The 23,005-nt window shown below is 47.5% G+C and overlaps 1 protein-coding gene across 2 annotated transcripts in view; it reads right to left on the bottom strand.

Moving 5' to 3' along the window:
* Positions 1 to 23,005, bottom strand: part of LOC142557414 (complement C3-like) — a 142,776-nt gene that overhangs the window by 59,355 nt on the left and 60,416 nt on the right. For both annotated transcript variants that reach the window (XR_012822768.1, XM_075669237.1), the window contains exons 17-21: positions 22,081 to 22,299; positions 8,502 to 8,661; positions 7,686 to 7,914; positions 3,028 to 3,237; positions 809 to 908 (exon numbers count right to left, since the gene is read on the bottom strand). Coding sequence is in view for 1 of the 2 variants with exons in the window: in XM_075669237.1 (XP_075525352.1) it covers positions 809 to 908; positions 3,028 to 3,237; positions 7,686 to 7,914; positions 8,502 to 8,661; positions 22,081 to 22,299 (918 nt within the window). In the remaining variant the exon portion in view is untranslated. The remainder of the gene's footprint in view (positions 1 to 808; positions 909 to 3,027; positions 3,238 to 7,685; positions 7,915 to 8,501; positions 8,662 to 22,080; positions 22,300 to 23,005) is intronic.

The raw sequence follows: 23,005 nt of genomic DNA on the forward strand, positions 1-23,005 counted from the left end.
AAAATAAAGCTGCTTTAAAAGTGTATTACGAAAATAACCAGGAATTAAGGTGATGATATTGCCGCCTTATCATGAGCGACGCAAGCTGAAGCTAGAATTAATGCTGTGCTGCCCTTTAGTAGACATTTTTCTAGAGCCGCTAGAGCGCTTTGAAACGACCACCTGAATATGCTGCAAGAAAAGCCAGCAGTGCGGCCGTTTTCTTCAACCCCGCCATGGCCAGTCTGCCACACCGCCTCGCTGAGGTTAACGACCTGAGGTTTTGAATCTGCGCAGATGATATATTACAATTTGGACGACGCCCATATCACTGGCAGACCATGAGGGAATGGAGCAGGATGGTTTGTACATAATTACGTCGCCAAAGCGAGCCTTTCACCATTACCTGATAGGTCAATCTGTCTAGTGCTTGGAAATGGGACCGCTAGTAAGCGCGCTAGCTTTCTAGGCTTTCTACTCACATAGAACTTCAAGTATTGGTACAAGGAATTAAGCAGAGTGGCATGAGACAAATAGAGCACCGCTAACACATTCGGCAGGTTCATTCAGAAGGCTGCACTCCAGTTCAGAGCACTAAGAAAGGCTCCCACGAAACCTGAGAGACCACGACCAAGATCCCGAAGAAACTCATCACGTGTCTGAATGCTCCAGGAGCAGCTGGCACCTACGGCCTGGGCCAGGATTTCCCTGGCTCCAATTTTGTCCAATTTCAAGAGGGCTCTCCATCACTGCAAACTGAGTCTGAGCACGGTAGGAACCAGTCGAATTAACACTACCTTCTTGCAAGCTGCTACTAAATCTCACTCACCATAGTACGTCTCCTCCGACGCCCCCGGCACTGTCCTTTTGCGGGCATTGGCCGGGTCGATTGGAACGGAGAAGACCGTCTCAACTGGCACTCCTTCGGGCTGTTGAAACAGATAAGATTCTGTTAAGCACAGCATCACCGACCACAGCTGCGCTGTGGCACAGGCTTTCGGATAACCACACTACCACCAGCGCTTTGACCCATGTCCTCGAAGAACAGCTTGCCCGCAAGTCTATCACTCGATCTCAGAGGTCCTGTTTGGTTTGTAAAGTTTCGTACTGACAGTACATTAAAAAGTGGAGCTGCTACTGTTCAACCACATTGCGAATCGTTGGTAGTACGCAGAACTTGAAATTTATTCGTTCAGAAAGCTGAATGCAGCTTATCTTTAAGTTTTTCTTTTCGTTCAGCTATGTCACCTACTACAGCCTCACAAGGCATCTCTAAAGTAGTTGAAGGCACTAGAGTTTCAGATGGTTAGCTTTAATGAATTCATATATAACACCATATTTTTGATTGTGATATTTTCAATCTTCATACTGAATACTCGTAACGAAAATGTATGTTGACAATGGATATTAATTTTTGTTCGTTGTAAACAAATGAGTTTGTAATGTTCTGGAAGGTTCCAGAGGGTTTAAAAAATGATCGCCAAACTTGGTGTACCATTACGCAAATGCTATCTTCCTTGGTCTCTGTTCATTCCTAAAGTAACATTACGGGCAGGTATTACGCCAACGTACGTGTACTAGTAATATACAATTCCTAAAACCTCACAGCGCTTCCTTCGTGCCAATCAAAGATCTAGTTCCAAAGAAGACCACGACAGAAGAGGTGGCATTCCTCTAGTGCATTTCAAATCAACCACCACGAGTGAGGTGGCGCGACAATGCATACATCATCCCCAACTTTTACTCCATTTCTGAGTAAAACAGTGCTCGGGGGTCTGCGCTACGGTTTAATGCGATTAGCATTATTAGGGTACTTCCCTCAGTTTCCGAGGAGGTTGGTCTGCTGATGTCTTTAACCGTTGCTCTGCCAACTTGAAGCACTGGGTAGTCCATGAGCTAGTGGCTACAGCATCAGGCTTGAGTAACGAGGGAACCGGGCTCGAAACCAGTCGTGGAGGCAACTTGGGTCACGGGTATGTGACGTTGCATATGTGTCATCAGTCTATTAAACCCCTTCCCGCCAACCTGTGTTGCTGGGTATGTGCCAGGACTCATGTGCCACTTTTCAATGAACCTTTTCACGCCAACTTAGATCCATCCCTGGGTATGTGAAAACCAAGTATGTGCCACACTACATCAATAAACCTGTTTCACGTCAGCTCGGGACACTCGGTATGTGTAAGTGGGTATGTTTCACTCTTCATTGAACATCTTTTACGCCGTCTCACTAGCTACATGGAACTTGGTATGCGCCGCTCTTCAATAAACCTCACTGAAGCCAACTTCAGTCACTGGGAGTGCTTCACACGTATGCGCCACTCTTCAATTACAAAAATAAATCATTTGAATCTCTCCAGCGGTGGGCGGAGTCGATCCCGCATCATAAGTATTCCCACTGCAATACCCGCGTCATAAAAATTCCGTTTCTGACCTGAAAGTATGGCGGGTAACAGGGATTTTGAGCGAAACGTCGTGCGCCATCGCTCTCGAGGGAGATCCGTCCCAGTCAGAGAGTCAGGATTGCACCCACAAATGCTTCTATGAAAGATAGTCAAGGGCACTAAGGCATGCCTACGTGGATGAATGCAAAAGCACTGCGACATCTTGCCAATGACGACTCATTTTACCAAACGAAATAATATTGTTTTCACGTTGTCTTGTATGATTTTTAGCACCGCATGCTTCGCACTCATTCGCGTACTTGCCTCCTGGTGGTATGGCGATAGGGTGATTCCATTTCTTTTACTTCCTCCAATAATGAGCAGATTTGAAAAACTATTTCGTTAAAACTGCCCTAGACGGCGTGTAAGAACTTCCATCTCAAATATTGAATTTTGCAATGGGGCATGGTGAGCGGTTCTTTGAAGAAAGGCATATGAAATATAGGTGACGATTACTGTTTGGGGACAAGATTTGTCCCAAGGGGCAGAAAATTTGCTTAGAGCGCTTCGGACATGTGGCCCATTAATGCCATCCTGGATGAATGGATGTGATGGGGCACTGGGGTAGAATTCCAGCTCCACATCATTTTGAAATCGCAGCGCTTACCACTACGTTGAGTTCTTTCTCGACGACGTCTTCGCCCTGAGGACAGTGCACGTGGACCTTGATGATGAAGATACCTTCTCTGAGTGGTACCACGGGAAAGGCGATGCTCGCCGCAGAGTTGGCATCAACTGACATGGTTCGCCTTTCGGATCGTTCGCCTTCCTGAGCACCCGCACATATTCCTTCCACACCGTACACGTAAACATTGCCCTGTCGATGAAAAATAAGTGCATGCGTGTCTTTGATCAGTGAAAATTGCATTGTATGCAAGCAATTGTGTGTACACCCTTGCAATTGTTTAACAGTATCACGCGAGCGTCGACCGCACGGCGTGTCAGTGGCCTTGTAGCAACGAGGGATGGTGGGATTGGTAACTTTATGTGCGGTCGTGCAAGGAGAATCCTACTTCGAATGTGTCCTGCTGGGCTGTTCATTTCAGGAATGCCCCTCACTGCTAGAAGGCCACTACCCCCCGTGCAGTCGAAGCTCGCACAATATTGTTAAAATATTGCAAAGGTGTACATGCGTATCCAAGGTAAACAATTGGCAGAGATCCACACAGTTGAGACCAGCTAATAGGAACACATATGAGCACCCCTACAGCTCTCACCATACGACCCCTGAAGACATAGCCGGTTGGAACCTTGGGTTTGCAGTAAATTCCTATCGGCACTTTAGATCAACATATCTACGAATTTTGTTCTAGGGCAGTGATATGTATCAGTTCATGGCTCCTGTGAAGCTGCCTGTATGTACATTGGGACATTTCAAGCTATATCTGTCTATTGCGATTAACAGCGGTCGAACGAGGATTGTGGTTGGAAGGAATGTTTCGGCAACAGGTCTCATCTCATCTTAGTGAAGGTGAAGTGTACTTGCCCTTGTCGATATGTTGGCGCCAGTAACATTTCTTGTTCGATCACTTTTAATCACTTCAAATCTCCATCTTCCTGCAAACAGTTTTCTTGTTTTGATTCTGTAATCAGATATTTTGTGCTTGCAGCATTTATCAGACTAATGGTTACGCTCTTACGTTTGCGATAATGTGCAACTTTTGATAAACTTGGCTTAAGTATCATGGCATCAAAACTCTGCGATTTAGTGTAATCCCTTCTTCTTTATAGTTACCTACCAAGGCATATAATGTCGTTAATATCGCTGTTTCTCCTCAAATGGTTTCTCAAGGCATTTCTTCTTAATACATAATCTCGATATGTGTACCCTTGTGTGTTCTGTACTTTTCCTTGTTTTGTGTTCACGTATTTGGCAGAGATATATTTGTATCTGATCAAGTGTTTTCACGGTAATTATCTTTTAATACTGGTGCTGCCTTATTCATTAAATTTACCACTGCAACCTTGATCATGAGTCCCATTGCAGTTCTATGACTATAAGAAGCTAGTCTGAAATACTTTTCGGGGCATATTACATGCTTTATCAGATCACAAAAGCATAGCAGCACCCGGCACCACCTGCTGGTGCCAACATTTTTCTTTTAATTATAAGTGTACTGTAGCGAAAAATTCATTGACTATTACGATACTCCCTAACGCGAAATTTAAGCGCAGCTCTACACGTGTTTTCTATCTGCGATACATTGGCCAGCGTGGACAATCTGCCTCGTTCGACACGTTGCAAACGGAACGAAGTGTGGCGCGACTGCCTCGCTAATCGGGAAATCGCGAGAGCCAGCGCGCGGGTGACGCACTGGGCGCGATTCACAGCAGCTGCTGCAGAAGATGCGCGCTACTCTGGCGCCATCTCAAAGCCATAGTCGCCGCACTACGCTTTTTTTTTCTCACGCTCTTATCGTATTCTCCTTCTCCGCTTTCCTCCTTGTGTCTTCCCCCGCTGTGCTCTGCATTCGCCCTTTCATTCTTCGCAGAGCTCATTTGCTTGGTTACACAGACACTCGGCACAAGAAACGGGTGCCTAAGAGCTGAGCCCTTAAAAGCAGGACATCTGAAGAGAAGGTACCAAGCAGCGAGGGCAAGCGCCCAGACACTAACTTGCTGAGTCATCGTCATAATTATCACCATCAACACATTTTAGGCCGATTCTGAAACACTCCTTTCCTTACTAAAGATGTCTCACACGCTGTAAGGCGACTTGGTGTCGATTCTGGAACGTACCTTACTAAGGGGCACTAAGAGCCTCCTTGGTGCTTCCCCGCGCTCAGGGAGCCGGCATGCTACCTTCATGCTTCCTAACCGTGCTCCTCTACCTGGACGCATGCTTCTCCACACGACTTTGCACGCGGCACGCTCGGCTAGGATAGGTGCTGTGCGCAGTCAAGGCCACGGTAGCTGGCCACCGTGTATTGACGCCCAGTTTGGTTCAGCGGACCACGTTTTGTGCCATATCTTTTTACTGTGATTTTGTGAAAAGCGCGTGGTGAGAATGACGGCCTTGCCATATTTGTCCAAAGACGATTTGGCTTTTGTTTCAGGTTGTCTCACAGTTTTTTTTAGTTGTTTCACTTCGCGTCGGCGCACATGCAGCAAGCTGTTATATTTTGGACACAGCAGTTCCCACGCTTTCGCCTTCACGTTCAGCGAAACAGCATCTGTTTTCTGGCTTTCAATCACATTGCTGTACCTGTGTAGAAGTTCCGTGAACAAGTCATTTTCTTCCTTCGTGAAATAAGCTTTGCCCGGCATGACAAATACACACACACGCAAAACAAAGCACACGCAGAAAAAAAAAGCGACACCCAACCAACCAAACTCAGATGCTGCCATAGTTGCTAGACTGAGTTTGCTTTCCTGAAATATGCATCATATTTGAACTATTTTTACGTTAATAACCAAAGAAATGAAACTTATGCCCCGGTATAGAAGTACAAATGCAATTTTAACAGTCCTGGCTCTTTACCTTGACAATTCACTACAAATATTTTGCATGTTTTGTGAGTAATCCCGAAACCAGAAGCCTCTAACGTTACACTTCCTTTGGTGAGTGCTCCTTCCGCAGGGAAGGCGAAAGGAAGCTTTTAGAATTCGCAGTGGCCTTCCGAGGGCGCCTAACGTTTAGGTAGCATGGAGGACTCCTTGCGGAAAGTAGGGAAATTGTCTCAGGTTAGGAGCATTTCAGAATCCGGCCCTTGGTTCTTTCCAAGCGATCCCGAGGCAGCGCTGTCTCTGTTCAGACAATTCTATCGCATGCCTGCCATACACTATACATAACATCAAAATCATGGAGAGAATTTAAAAAATTGCTGTTCGTTTTATTTATTCTAAGTTTAAGCACACCGATTCCCTTACACATTCAATGGTGGCAAACGACATTCCCTTCCTCAAAACACGGAGGCAGGTGCTTCGCTTGAACTTCCTACAGCAAGTAATTAATCGTGAATTATCCTTAGAACCTTCGGTATACGTTACGCCTTTCTCCACAAGGCGTACACGTCATGATCGCACATATGCATTAACGCCTCATTTCGCCAGCACAAATATATACAAATTTTCTTTCTTCCCCAGAACAGTGTTCGAGTGGAACTCCCGACCGGTGATGTATTAAAACCTTCCCAGTGAAGTGATAACTCATATGTCCTCTGTTATGCATATTTATTTGTGTTTATTGTATAGTATTTATATTTCTATATTTGCATTTTCTTTTTTTGCTTGCCTTGTTTCCAGTTTGCCTTGTACGCTTGAGTACTCTTCCTGCAAAGGACCAATGTGTGGTCTGCAGTATGTTATAAATAAAAAAAATCCTAATCTCATGACAACCTGTGATTCTCTGTCATCCTCTACTACGCTTCTCTTCGTTCGGTAGCGATTCTGTAGCTCTACAAGACTACCCGTTATCTGACTCAAGCTTTAGACGATTCCTTCTCGTCAACTTAATCTGCTAGAATACCAGCTGTACGCTCTCGACTCTAAACCCCGCAGATACCTTTCTGAGTCCTAATGTCGCATGCCTGTGTTCACCTTACCATCACTTTTCTCTCAAGCTTATTTGCTGCCACACAAGTTTTTGGCCAGTGTCCTGACACTGACAGAGTGCGATGATATATATTTTTATGTTCAAGTACGTCAATTAAATTACCGCTCTTAGGTACAATGTGACTAACACTTGATGGCTGCATGGAATAAAATTAAGGAAAACATAACTTCCTTTGTTCAATTTCGTAGGCAAAATTTACTTGGGGTGAGGCACTAGGTAAAAATTGTTCTGTTACCTGATAAAAAGTTATTCTGAACTTTTTTGGGAACCTAAGCGGTAGCCGATGCCGCCATGCCCGATTACTTGAACATACCACTTGCTTAAATAATTTAATCAAACAGACAAACTATACCCAGTCACGGCGAACAATTCACAATGAATGGGTAGTTGTGCCGTTCCTACAAAATTGGGAATAAATTTCCCTCATTCACTCATTCATTCATTCATTCATTCATTCATTCATTCATTCATTCATTCAATCAATCATTCCTGCTGCTAGACAAGAGAATGCAACTTCGATTCTTGGCCACAGCGGCCGCACTCGTGGGGATAAATGCAATAAATTTCCTTGGCAGTCGAAATCATTGCAGATAGCCCCCTCTCTATCAGCCCCCACTCGCCTCACTTGCTTACGATACATCCAACAGCCCGTGTGCTGCTTTGAAGAGCTAAGTCACACTAATTCAATTCGGCGACGACATAGAACTCACTCGGATTGTTTCGTTGCCGTAGTTGTAGACAGTCGCGAGCACTTCGATTTGCTCATTGCGCACCACTTTGTAAGGCAACGCCACCTGCAGGAAGACCGGCTGGAAGACGCCCACCTCCCTTGGTTCGGGAACGCACACACCGCCAGAGGGCGACACGCTCACTGCCTGCACCGACCACGTGGTGATGCTGTGAGGAAGGCTCACCACGATGTCTGCCACGCCCTTCGGACTGCACCGAGAGTAGAGCGTACAAGAGTAGCCGAAAGAGAGAATTCAGGGCTGCGCTAGAGGGAGCGAATTAATGCTGAAGGTAAAGCCAGACTATTTTACACAGACTTACAAAACAGAAAAAAAGTTGCAAGACTGCTGCAAGTGTTTACGTGAATGTTTAAGCATTAGTTTAAGCGTTAGCTCTAGTGCAGGCTAGGTGTTCTCACTCCCGATCTCGAGAATAGTGAATCGCTTGAGGGCCTGAAGATCCTGCTTTCTCTATGACATGTCAGTGTAATGGATGTCTTATGGCATTCTAGTTTTAAAGTGCTACGCTCCTCTGCAATGCTCCAATGCTCATCTTTCACATACACTGTCAAAGAAGGACGATGACCGTGTCAAAGGCCTCATAATGGGGTGTCAGGAGCACCTGCTCCTGACACCATGATGTAAAACATTATCTCGTTAAGGAGACGCTAGGGCAAATGCTCACGTCGCCAACGACTCGCGAAATAAAAGACAAGGCATGACCACGACCCTGCAAGATTGTCACGATTAACAAAATGAGCGATAAATTAACAAAACTGATGCCGACCGCGGACCTACCCAATGATTTGTTCATCGAAAAGCCACGTTTCCCGGAAATCCTTGCGGATTGGAGAAGCCAGAGGCAGGACATCGTCATCTTCATCTACCTTGTCAAAGGAAGGCGTCGGCTTGATGCGACTTTCGATGCCCGGGTTAAGAAGCGCAGGGTCGTCCTCTCCTGCATGAGCACATAAACCAGTTCAGCTTTCCCGATCGTGCATGCGTTGTGTATGCGCATGTCTGTGTATGTCTATGTGTCTGTGTACTTGTTTGTTTGTTCGTGTGCTTGCGTGTAAGCAAACGAAAGGGAAGGAGGGCATGTGCGTTTATATTGCAGGTAAATTACAATCAGAGCAGTTTGCAGCTGCAAAAGGGTAGGTTTGCAGCAGGAAAGTAACGTTTTACAGGGACTATATGCACCAGCTAATTTCTCGCAAGAAAATTGATGTCCAGTAAAGTGACATAGGGCAGCGTTAGAACGATCAGTTGTTTGTTTCAAGGTCCTTTTTCACTACAATTCATTAGTACAATCTACATAAGTGCATAGAAAAACAACATTAACATCAAAATATACCATCAGTTGTCAATATTTCTTCAAGTTGGTTTTCTACTATCTCAACTTCAATGCGAGCATATATATATATATATGAGATGCTTTTTTGTTATGTCATTTTACGTACATAGCGGCCATGCACGTCTGGAAGAGGGCTGAGCGAAACAAGCTAAATGCCATGATAAGGAGGGGGATCAAGAGCGCACTAGGACTACCCAACTACACACGCACCGACCGACTCCTGCAGTTGGGTATTTATAATACCTTGGAAGAAAGTGCAGAAGCACAAGAAAGCGCACAGATTTTCAAGACTCTCCGGCACCAGGGCGGGCAGACGACTCCTAACAGAGATGGGCCTCCGCCCGGGCGCGGTCGAAGACGCCTACCAGGGCCTTCCGAAAGAGCAGAAAGACAACATCTTCATAGCCCCCGCCCTGCGCAATATGCATCCCCAGCGCAACGTAGAAAGAAGGAAGGCCAGGGCGGTGGCTCTCCTATGCCGCGCAACAAAACTCCCTGGCGGCAGATGCTTCGTTGACGCGGCCCAGTATGGCAACAGCAACAATTTCACGGTAGTGTCGATCAACCACAGGGGTTCGACCATTTAACGCTGCTTCGGTACAAAGCACATAGCATGCGGCCGAGCAAGTGGCCATTGCCTTGGCCCTCCTGGACGACAAACATTCTAATATATTCAGCGACTCCAAGGCCGCCATCCGTGCCTTCAGCGTTGGCGCTGTGTGTAAAGAAGCCTGTCACATCCTCAACGGCAAAAGCATCGCCATCCACACTCTCATGTGGTTTCTCGCTGACATGGGATCCATCATGGAAGGCCCCACAAACCTCAATGAGCTGGCCCCCTCCAAGGCACGAGGTCTCGCTTTCCACGACCATGGACACTACCCTGCCAGCCCACAGTGGTGGAGAATAGAGATCAACCGACCACATACAATGAAATTACACAGCACTTTTATCTCAGCAGGAGAGACTCACCCCTTCCTCACAAGAAGTTAGAGTGCAGGCATTGACCCTCAGATTATTGAATACAGGCTCGTATCCCAGCCCGGCTTTATTTCACAAGCTTTATCCCAACACTTATGCCAGTAGTTCTTGCAGGCACTCCATCCATCCACTGCATCCATCCATCCAACCGGGTATCTGCCTTTACGAAAAAGTTATTATACTACATTGCAGCGCTACCACCGCAAATATTGTGAAGGCTTATGGACAAGCGAGCCATCCTGTTTAAAAGTTAATGTAGCCTATTATTGTTATAAGTCTGCAAAGAAACCTCACCTAAGCATGCTTCAGCCACTTTTATTGGACAACGATGTTCTCTTGATGGCCTCGGCACACAAGAGTGCCAACTTCTGCCTACCATTGTGCCATGGCAATTGAGCCTTAAGAAGGCTTGTTAATGCACGGCAATGTCCAATACTTCAGAAATAATATACATTGTAGTGGAGAGGAATGCTCGGTGCTGCACTCACATCGCCAGTATCTAGGGGAGCGCGAGCACGAAATTACTTCCGCTGCTCTGGTTAAAAAACGCTGCCAATGCTTCCTTCTGTCCTCGTGTCATGCCCTTCGTTCGCTTTTAGAATATATATATATATAATGCACTGAATGCATCGGGAAGTGGGCATAGTGCTGGTGTGCTGGTGCACGAGGAGACGACGACGAGAAGTGCTGGTTTCCTCGTTACAATATAGTGCTAAGATCCTTCTGCTAAGCGAACACCCCCGTTGCATTTGGTGGAGCTGCTGGGTTTCTCTATGATATCCTGGAACTCCGCAGTCGAACGCTACCACCAGCTATTGCAATGGACGAACCGGGACCGTCCCAGGCTGCTGCTTCCGTGCCCACCGCCATCATCTGTTCTGGCGTCATCCGGCAGCGCGATCCGGCTACATTTAGAGCACAGACGACCACGACGTGGAAGACTGGCTCGCCGAACATGACTGTGTAAGCGCCTATAATAAGTGGGACGGCCGTGCCAAGCTCACAAATGTCATCTTTTACTTGATTGACGTGGCAAACCTATGGTTCCGCAATCATGAAGCCGATTCTACCACCTGGTCGGCTTTCACGACAACTTTGGCAGAGGTATTCGGCCGTCCCGCCATTCGCCAGCTTCGCTCTGAGCAGCGCTTGCGTGGTCGAGCTCAACGCCAGGAGGAGACCTTCACCAGTTATATTGAAGACGTGCTCTCGCTATGCAAGCGCGTCAACTCATCTATGGATGAAGCTGACAAGATCAAGCACGTCATGAAAGGCATGGATGACCATGCCTTCCAGATACTCGTTGCGAAGGGTCTACGAACGATTGCCGAGGTTGTACAGCTTTGTCAGCAGTACGACAAGCTGTGCAAGTAGCGTGCCTCAACACGCTACTTCCACAGCTTTCTATCTATCTGTCTCCGTTGGATTTTGGCCGCGAAGCTGCCGACATCTCTGCTTAAATGCCAGAGATAAAGCAGTTCATCCGTCAGGAAGTCGCACGCCAACTCTCTCTGGCGAAGAGCACATCCAAGCCGTCGACAACCTTGGCTCCTTCGCTTCGCCACGTCATTCAGACGCAAGTAGCCGCGGCGCTTCCATCTGCCCCTCCTCCGCAGCCTGCAGCCTGACCGCGAACGTACACTGACGTTGTCACCCGGCCTTACGCTCCTCCAGCTCCTGATGCCTACCGGGCCGCCCACTGGCACCTTCCATGTGCCGCCGCCACCTTCACACCCGATTGTCGTCCCTTACTCGGCCGCTGGAGCCCCTGTCGTCAACCCGTGGCGTACATCTGACGGCCAATATGCTATTTCTGCCATTTTCCGGGCCACGTAGCACGATTCTGCTGCCGTCGCAACCACCGTTTACCTGACAGTGGGGGCGCCTCAAGCTACAGGCCTGCTCGACTTCCGCGTCAGGACCCATCTAGCCTTCCTCCAGACTCATCTTACAGTCGCCTCCCTTTCTATGCACGCCGGTCACCTTCCCCACGTCGCCGATCCATTTCCCCGATGGTTCGCCGACCCAGCCCAGCCCGAGAGGAAAACTAACAGTCACAGTTCCAGAGGCAAGAACTGCGTTTACGTCGAACATTTCAAGGCCTCATTCTGCCCCGGCGAACGAAATTAAACTGTCCGTAGATAGCGTCACCGTACACGGACTTTTCGACACCGGAGCCGCAGTTTCTATTATTAGTGAGAAGCTTTGCCGCGATTTGAACAAAGTAACCATTCCCCTTACCTCTCTTTCTCGGCGTACGGCAAACTCGCATCGCATTCAGCCTTCAGCGTCGTGCACAGCCCGGGTTGTCATTCAAGGCGTTATTTATGTTATAGAATTTGTCGTCCTATCTCGTTCCTCACGACGTTATTCTTGGATGGAATTCTTGGACGTTATTCTTGGATGGATCTGTCAATCAAGCTCTTATCGACTGCGCTCGTGCCGAACTTACGATATCAGTGCCGTGCTTCGACCCTGACGACCATTCTTCTCCAAAAGTTGTTGCAGCCTCCGACATCGATATCGCACCTTTCTCCGCCACTCTGGTTCCTGTGTCATGCAACTCTGCTGAGAACTCATCTGTTCTGCTTACACCATTGGCCACTTGTGCGCGCCGCCAGAACTTTCTGCTTCCGTTTGCTGTCGTCACTTTTTGCGACGGTTCTGCTGCCCTTTACGTGTGCAATCTGTTCGCCTGCCCATCATCCCACTCCGCGGCGAGTGCCCGGGTACCACTGAAGCTTTCGATAGCGTTCTCCCAGCGACCATGTTTGGTGATACGGCATGACTTCCGATTTGTTCCGTCACTACTCCCACCGCGGCTGATGCCCCCGTAGACATCTTCGCTTGTGCCGTCAACGCAGAACTCACACCTGCACCGCACACAGAAATCGTCAAGCTCCTCCAACGTTCTCGTTTCTCATTTGACATTGACCAACCATCCTCGGGCCAAGTGTCCGCAGTTGTTCACCGTATCGACACCGGTCAACAAACACCATTGCGCCAGTGTCCGTATCATGTGTCGGCTGCTGAACGCCGTATCATCGACCAGCATGTTGACAACATGCTGGAGCGTGGCATCATCCAGCCCTCTAACAGTGCCAGGGCATCTCCGGTTGTCCTCTTTAAAAAAAAATGGCTCCACTCAGTTCTGCGTCGACTATCACCGCCTTAACCGAATAACGCGCAAAGATGTCTATCCTCTGCCGTGCATCGACGATGCCTTGGACTGTCTGCAGAGAGCGGAATTCTTTTCCTCGCTGGATATGCACTCCGGGTACTGGCAAGTGCCAATGGCAGAGGCCGATCATCAAAAGACAGCCTTCATAACGCCTGATGGGCTATATGAATTTACTGTCATGCCGTTGGGCCTCTGCAACGTGCCTGCCACTTTCGAGTGAAAGATGGACACCATTCTTCGAGGGCTGAAGTGCAAAACGTGCCTCTGTTATTTAGATGACATGGTTTTTTTCAACCGACTTTGTGTCGCACCTCATCCACCTCGAGCAAGTACTTGCGTGCCGCTCCACTGCAGGACTGCAATTAATTTGAAGAAATGCCACTTCGGCACTCGTACGCTTACTATTCTCGGCCATGTAGTTTCAAAAGACGGTATCCTCCCGGACTGAACAAAACTTAGCACCGTATCCGAGTTCCCTAAACCAACTACCATGAAAGAGCTTCGCAGCTTCATCGGCCTGTGCTCATATTTCCGACGCTTCGTCCGTAACTTTGCCTCCATCATTGGCCCCTTGACGCAGCTTCTCACCGGCAGTTCTGACCTATCAACCTGGTCCCTGGCGTGTGACGACGCATTCTAAGAACTGCGACGCGTTCTCACCTCACCTCCAGTACTGCGACACTTCGATCCCTCTGCTCCAACTGAGAATCATACGGACGCTAGTGGTGTCGAGCTCGGCGCTGTTCTTGCACAACGCAAGGATGGCTTCGAAGAGTACGTCGTCGCGTATGCCAACCGCATCCTTACCAAAGCCGAGGCGAACTACTCAGTTACTGAGAAGGAACGTCTGGCCATCATTTGGGCTATCAGCAAGTTGCGTCCTTATGTGTACGGGCACCCATTTGACATCGTGACCAACCATCATGCCCTCTGCTGGTTATCTTCACTAAAAGATCCAACTGGTCCGCTTGCCCGTTGGGCATTGCGCCTACAAGAGTACGACATCCACATTGTTTATCGCTCAGGCCGAAAGCATTCAGACGCAGACACTTTATCCCGGTCACCCCTGCCCTCTGGTCCTGTCCACTCGTCTATTTCCACCTGCGGTGCCTTCGCCCTCAACATTTCCGACATGCCATCAGAGCAGCGCAAAGACCCATGGATCTCTTCGCTTATTGACTTCCTGTCTAGCCAGTCGCCAGCATCGATCTCTCGGACGCTTCGTCGCCAACGCACTTCATCATTCAGGATAACCTGCAGTTCCGCCACAACAACAATTCGTGCGGCCGCAAGTGGCTGCTTGTTATACCTCGACACCTCCGCTCCGACATCTGCGCCACGTTCCACAACCCACAATGCGGCCACCCTGGTGTATTAAAGACATACTCTCGCCTCCAGCTTCGGTTCTACTGGCGCGGTATGTACCATTTCGTTCGCCAGTATGTCTGGTCATGCCACATATGCGAACGACGCAAGACACCACCTCAACATGCCATCGGCCCTTTGCAACCTTTAACATGCCCCGCGCGTGCGTTCGACCGCGTCGGCATTGACCTGTACGGTCCGCTTCCTAACACTACAAGCATCAACCGCTGGGTTATTGTTGCTTCGACCATTTCACGAGGTATGCTGAAACTTCAGCCCCAGCATCTGCCACAGCAAAAGAGGTCGCCAGTTTTATCCTTCAAAACCTGATTTTACGCCATGGAGCACCTCGAGAACTACTGAACAACCGCGGTCACGTTTTCCTCTCAGATGTCATTTCAGCATTACTAAATGAGTGTTGCACCATTCACCGCACTACCACGGCATATCATCCTCAAACTAATGGGATGACAGAACGTTTCAACCGCACCCTTGGTGACATGATGGCCATGTATGCTTTATCTGACCACTCGAATTGGGATCGCATCGTCACCTACGCTTACAATACCGCCACACAAAGCACCACTGGGTTCTCCCCTTTCTTTCTCCTTTACGGACACGAACCTTCATGCACTATGGACACGATTCTACCTTACCGGCCAGATGCTTCGGAGTGGACGACTGTTTCTAGAGCAGCTGCTTATACCGAAGAATGTCGCCAGCTCGCTCGTTCGTTCACATCCCAGGACCAGTAGTGCCAAAAGCTTCGCCAAGATTCATCCACTAAGGCTACGTGCTTTGCGCCTGGCTCGCTGTTCTGGTTGTGGGTGCCCTCTACTCCTCCAGGCCTTTCCTCCAAGCTGCTCCCCAAGTACCACGGTCCTTATCAGGTACTGAAACAAACATCCGCGGTCAACTACCTCATCGAGCCAATCGAAACGCCTTCCGACGAGAAGTGCTGGCTTCCCCGTTACGATATAGCGCCAACCTGTTTAAGCCTAACGCTACAACCTAAACTAGTGACTCATCTGCTAGGCAAACACCCCCATTGCAATGTGTGTATATATATATATATATACGGTTTACTATGTGCGTTACTTGGGTGATTTGTTCATGGAGTATGTGTAAGGTATGTGGCCTAGTACACGTAGTCTGTCTACTCTTGGAATAAGGTTGCCATTATGATGCAATGTGATGGTTGGTGGAATACCGGCCGTATTGCGTTTTTTTAATACAAGCAGATGTGCCGGCTCTTCAGATGCACAGGTGAATCATCCGGCTGTTGCATACTCTTGTACTGTATTTACTGATGCCTGTAGTACATATTGAATAATGCCGTCTGACCCTGTGCTCACCCAGATTGTTACATCAGTGTACAAGGTGCGCTGCACGTTCGAAAGTTTGTTGAAGAGAGGTGGTAACTTTGCCATCGCCACGTTGAACAGAGTGGGTGAAACGACCGAACCCTGGGGAGTCCCTCTGCCAGAAAGTTTTATGATACAGTCGAACCCCGCTACAACGAACGTCGCTTCAACGAAATTTTCGCTTCAACGAAATATTTCCAATTCCCCGTCAGCTCGCTATACAAAGTAATGGAACAAATTTCTCATCACAACGAACCATTTTTGGGGCGCGTTTCCGCTTCAACGAAATTTTTGCTATGCGAAGCTCGATTTAAAAATATATCTTACAATAAAACAAGCATATCGCCGCCCATCTATGTACTTCCATAGGCCCACGCTGCTTTGTTTCGCTAAACATTCGCTGGACCAAACTAATCCACTCACTGAAACGCACATGATCACCGCCATAGCTTGGTGTTGATGACTATCGGGCTGGCTGCCTTGCGACAAGGCGCGGGGGCAAGCTCCCGTTTTCTTCCAATCCAATTCAGAGCCGCAACCAATCCGTTACCAAAGGACGCAGCAGCCTGGCAACAGCAGCGCGTTTGCCCTAGTTTTTTTCACTCGTGCTTGTGCTGCTAGTGCGCTGTAATGAATGCGAGCATGGCGACTTCATCTAGAAAGCGGAAGTTCCTCTCGCTTGAAGAGAAGGCACGGATTATCAGCGCGGCATCCAGTGGCAGGAAAAAGGGAGATGTTGCAGCGGACTTCGGCATCTCACAGAGCACGCTGTCAACGATCTTGAAGTCGAAAGACGCGATAGCGCAAGCTCTTTCTTCGGGGACATCCGCGAAGCGGAAAAAGCTGACGCAAGCGGCTCATGAGGACCTTGAGAAGGCTCTGTACACGTGGTTCCTCGACGTGCGCGCAAAGAAGATGCCGGTCAGCGGAAACATGTTGCAGCAAAAGGCACTTGGCTATGCCTGTATGCTGGGCATCAATGATTTCAAAGCCAGCTCAGGGTGGCTGACCCGTTTTAAGGCCAGGCATGAAATCGTCGCTAAAGTGCTGTGTGGGGAGTCGGCCTCATCAGACGCCGACGCTGCATCTGCTTGGGCATCAGCTACTGTGCCGGAATTAATGGAGAAATATGCCACATCAGACATATACAATGCCGATGAAACGGGACTTTTCTTCGAGCTCCTCCCCTCCAAGACGCTTCACATGAAGGGCCAGCCATGCAGCGGAGGGAAGCATAGCAAAAAGCGTGTGACTGTGCTCCTGTGCTGCAACATGGACGGGTCTGACAAGCGCTGCCCACTGGTGATAGGCAAAAGTGCGAAGCCGCGGTGCTTCAAAGGTGGCAAGAGCCTGCCCGTCAAATATGTTGCCAATAAGAAGTCTTGGATGACACGGGCCGTTTTCAAAGAGTGGCTAACCGCTTTCGACCGTGACATGACGGCAAAGAAACGTAAGGTTTGTTTGCTCATCGACAATTGCTCAGCGCATAACGTTGAAGACGTTCAGCTTCAAAGCGTGGAAGTAAGATTCTTCCCGCCGAATTGCACGGCTTTAATCCAGCCGCTGGATCAAGGTATCATCAATAGCGTTAAAAGCGCTTATCGACAGCGACTGATTCAGCGGCTGGTGTTAAACATCGACACCGGTCGGGCAATCGAAGTGGATTTGTACATGGCTGTACAGATGGTCTCAGCAGCGTGGACGGCAACCAGTCGCAGTATCATCTACAACTGTTTTGTGCACGCCGGCTTTCACTCCGATGCTCAACTGGCAGCGAACTCCACGTCGGACGAGGAAGGCTGCAGTACAATTGCTCCACCCTCCACAGAGGCCAATGCGGCATGGGCAGCCCTTCAGGACTCCGGAGATGTGCCGGCCGATGTTCACATCGGCGACTACATCGCTGTTGACAGTGAAGTGCTAGCTCACGAGGAGCTGAGTGACGAAGCTATAATTGAGGGCGTTCGCCACAACGACGCATCATCGGATGATGACAGCGACGCGGAGGACTTAGCACCACCACCTGCAATAAAAGTGATGGATGCTTTTGATGTGATCCGCAGATTTTTCGGTGCTCACGATGACGACGTCGCGATGCAACTGTTCACCGAGTGCGAAAGCCGCGCCACTGCACTCGTGGCAAAAAAAAAGAAGCAGAAGAAGCTGACCGACTTCTTTGGAAATAAATGATGTTTTGGGACTATGTGGTCCAACCTGACAGTGTTTTTGGCCTGTTTTCGCCTCAACGAAATTTCGCTTTAACGAAATTTTTCGCGCGCCCCGTCAGTTTCGTTGTAGCGAGGTTCAACTGTATATCGCCTAGGCCGATGGTGGCCGTGTGGTCAGATAAAAAGTCTCGGACATAATCATAGATACGTTCTCCGCATCGGGAGGATGCAAGATTGCTTAGAATGAGGTTATGTGAGATGTTGTTAGCGTCTGGGCACGTGGGAGTAAAGAGTTTTAGAATAGGGCTTTGCATTTGCAGATTGCATCTTGCGCTTGCAGCACCACTAAGGCGTCAAAGAAAAGCTATCTCAAATAATTAAGTAAAATATACCATTTTATGATGAGAAGAGTACTTTTGACATTCCAGTTTCCACGTTAGATTACAATTTAGAGGTTCTTCTATTAGCAGCAAGCAATTTGTTGCACTTAGTTTTGAGTAAAGAACTTTACGTGCCTTCATCAGCCAAGCTAAGCCATGTTACACCTACGATCCATGAAATCGACAATGAAATTCAGAATCAGTGGCGTCTAATGAATCAAACTTCATAAAACGTGTTAGTTGAGAGAAAGTGATAACCAGTCACTTCTCCTGGCTCGCGAACTTTATGCGTTTTCCCGAATCGAACCCAGTTTGGTGCTAGGTTAGAGCCGTCACTTCGATGGGTGTCGCCATGTTTGTTGGCGCAACGCTTTTGGGGCTCCCACAAAATCAGGGAAATAACGTGCCGGACGCAAAACCCAAATGCAGTTTGCTCCTCGCGCATGTGCAGTGGCGTTGAAGCTAAGCTACTTCTTGGGGGTCCCAAATGCTTCGGTCTCCTATTCTAAAACTCTGATGACCGTGAACACGTAAAAAAAATTGCATACAACGGGAACTGTGAACACACTTGTTTGCCACCACCAGTACAACTACCACCACGTCATCACTTTCATATCATGCACTGGCTGTTGTCTTCTTTGGGTGTCGCATAGCAAAATTATTTTTGTTGTCATAGCCACAGAAACTCATTCGTAAAAGCAAAATTCTAATCATAAAATAGTTATTTTGCTCCTTTTTTGAGCACTATATCTGAAGGCCAGCACAGCGACTTAAAATTAGACATCATTTGAATAAATTTCAAGAAAGGCGCTTCTATTAGGCACAACAATGCATGGTTAATGCATGCACGTCACCTTAAGGTCGTGGGCATTCTCGTGGTTTTCGTGAAGTCGCGTGACAGAGAGGCAAAGTGAGCAAGGAAAGAAAAAAGATTTTTTTTTACCAATCACAAAGTGCTAATAGCGATAATTAAACAGGAACGCATTGAAACAACTTTGCATTATAGAGACCCCGCATTGCACAAATTCTTAACAAAGGCGGTCTACCAATAGAAAACAGCACTTCGGAACTAAAAGGTTTGTGACTTTGGCCCATGTCCCTGAGCAAAAACCGCCCTAACGTACGGGACCTCTGTAACAGTATGGACAACTGGGCTAGCTGGTTTACTTGCATCTTGAAACCGTAAAAGCACACAAAGACTGTCTATCTATCTATAAAAACCCATAAGCTCGATATGCCCTTCATCATTCCCGAAAGAAGCACTTGGAAGAACGTAATCTCTAGGTATCTCCAAAAAAACCTGGAGTGTTTAACTATCCTTGATCCCTATCGTGTAATCGATTCCGAAGCAGTGGTAAAGTTTTTAAAACAGATAATGCCAGTAGATGCAATTCATTTAGTGTCGATATCGAAGATCTGTATTACTCTATACCTCATGATGATCTAATGGCTTGGGTGAAAGAATGTATCACGGTCGATAATGATGAACTTTCTTTTAGTCTAAAAAGTGCAACCCCGGTTGCAAGCTCTCTCGAGTTGCTGAGCTCTTACCAAAATTGTACGTACGTATCTTAGGGGAAGGGAGAACTTTACGTTCAGCGTTCAGGTATTTGCATAGGATCGCCAGCTGCTCCAATCATAAGTGAATTTTTTTAAGAAAGCTCGATAGAGGGCTACAGCCTGATCTATCAGGACTAGTAACTAATGTGTTCGGATATGTAGACGATTTTCTGGTCTTAACTTGTTCCATTAATCCAACATGGGACGTTGTAAACATTTTATATGTTTTCAAGGAAAGCTGCATGAAATAAATTTTTCTTTTGAATCACCACAGGATAACCAATTACAATTCCTTGATCTAAGACCAGTCTTTCAAAAGCTTCATGCCTGCTGGTATTACCGACCCAGTTCTATTAAACCTACCCTTAACTATCGGTCGGACCATTCATAAATTGTAAAGAAGGAATAATAAAGACCAGCATACGTACCGCATTGAAAAAATCATGTCAACACGTTGAAAACGAGCTTTTACAACCAGATCGACAAGCTTGAATCAGCAGGTTATCCTCAGAATGCCATTAAATCAGCACGCACTAACACTTCAAAAGAAATAAAAACAAAAGATTACAGTCAGATCACCGGGGCAGATCGTCGTAAAAACAATAAAATAGCCGTCGCTCTGTACCTACATAGAACATCGCACGAGTTACAACATATAGACACCAGGTATAAGGTTGCGGTTCTTTTTTCAGTGAACAAACTTCAGAAAATTTGTTCGTGCATTCGCAGGAAGCCATCGCAATACAATATTAAGCAAACCGAAAAACTTGTAGATCATGCACTGGGTATAGTATATACATGTATGATCCCGTTTAAGTGCGGTAAGGTTTACGTAGACCAGTCTGGACGTTGCGTCAACGTGTGGCTAAGAGAGCATCTGGCAGCGTACTATCCATCAGGTACGACACATCTAGATGCCCACTGTAGGGATTGCAGCTGTTATCCTGTTCTCGAAGATACTCAGGTTACCTTCAAGAGCACTAACCAGCTAACTCTTATAATGGCAGAGGCCTTCCACATAAAGAAAAGAGGACATAACTGTGTCAGCCGCCCCTCGGTCTTGCTACATGAGAAGGAATTCAAGTTTCTTGATTGTTACTTTCTTTAAAATTTTAACCCGTGATCCCTGACATGCATGCGCAGTCGTCATAGTTTGTTTTTGTGTGCATATATTGGTTTTGTTTCAATAAAAATATTTCCTTTGCGAGTAAGCACCTCGTCCTGTCCGTTCTCCTCGTTCTCGTCTTTGTACGCTCTTACAGTTTCAAGATACAGTACCTCCATGACATCATACTAACGCATCCGCGCTGCGGCTCGGTCATGGTCATTTCAAATGGAAACTTCGCCTTTCGTTTGCTCCGCTAAAAACCAACCTCTCTTGCCCAAATAGATGCAAATATTCTTGCAAGGTCTACATATTTTAACCAATCAGACAACCTTTGCATTTCTCTATTGTGTCCCTTTAACATTGTCTTGCTAAAAGTAAACTTGCACCGTCTTCTTTTTCCAGTAGTGACTGTGATGGCAGCGCCACGGAATCTTAGACATGTCACTCAGTGCAGCATGTTCATAGAGAAGTTGCAAAGCCTGACGTCATGAAGAGGAGAAGCGACACAGCGGGACGTCGGGAAGATGCGGTGTGAAGTCATTGTGAGCTCATGATGCTCCGCATCTTTTTTTTCTCTCTTCATGATGTCAGGCTTTACAGCTTCTTTCATGAACAGACTGCAGAGCATAGCGTCACAAAGGTGCAGAGGCGCTGCCGTCACATTCACCACAGGCCCCCCCAACAAAGCTCACAAACTCTACTGGCCTTAACGTTCTGACCTGCAAAAATAATAGCCCCATCCAAATTTAAAGCACTTTCGTAATAATAATTGTTTGAATCAGCAACCAGCGAAGAGGAGACGTGTCAACGTAGTCATCGTGCACTTAGCAGGTGCAGCGTCCACATGTTTACACCATGCAACTTGTCTCACAGCGGTGGTAACGACAAATCCACACTTCACCGCAGCCATACTCACGGGGGCGGCTTGGCCGCATGACGCTAAAAACGAGGGGGCCTTCGTCAAGCTTGTGTGAGCAGCATTCCTCGAAGGCATCTGCACACTGCTCGCCCTTCTGTCCGCTGATGTAACGCCGCACGATTGAAGATCTATTAATGCAGCTCCGTCCGGCCCAGTCTCGCTTCATTCCCAGGGAGCAGCACTCTTTCAGGAACGGGTCCACTGCATACTTCGACACTGCGAATACCAAGAGTTTACAGGAAACGTGGTTGAAGCGAGGGAGTGGTTGAACAAGGGAGGCCTCAGCCTGGAGCCGATATTTCACCAAGAGGGATTTATCTCCATCAGGGCGAAGACAAATGTTGTCGAATAACCCAGGTGGAGACATATCATGAAAAGCCAATAAACAAGAATGCCAAGGGGAAATTACCTGTATGTACTAACTGAATTAAAGAAATGATAAATTAATGGAACTGAAAGTGGACGAAAAGAAACTTGCCACAGGTGTGGAACGATCCCGCGTCTTCGCATTACGCGTGCGAGCATCGCAGGTCCTGATGAAGACCCTGACAATGACAATCTCGTTTCTCGAAAGACACATACAGAGGCGGTGTAAATAGCCTGAGAAGAAAAGTCCATTTGTCAAAACGCTGGTTCTACCTGAGGCTTCCCTTGTTCACCCCCAATTATTCAATTCAACTCTGCTTGTGAAGCAACAGGCACCCTAAGAAACCTAACGAACTGCTGTCGAGTCCTCTCGCAGAAGAAACGTCCCGTCCTGTATTTCACTTCAGATATACTTCTAATACTCCTGCTATGTTATATTACCCATTGCCATTGCCCTTTTTTATGTACCTTGGATCACCCAGCGACGCAGCAACGCGCAGACCCTAAAGTCAGCCACTCTCAGCCAACACCTTGGTGGCAGCTGCGACAGTTGAGG

Source organism: Dermacentor variabilis, chromosome 9 (assembly GCF_050947875.1).
Source record: "Dermacentor variabilis isolate Ectoservices chromosome 9, ASM5094787v1, whole genome shotgun sequence".
NCBI classification, from domain to species: domain Eukaryota; kingdom Metazoa; phylum Arthropoda; class Arachnida; order Ixodida; family Ixodidae; genus Dermacentor; species Dermacentor variabilis.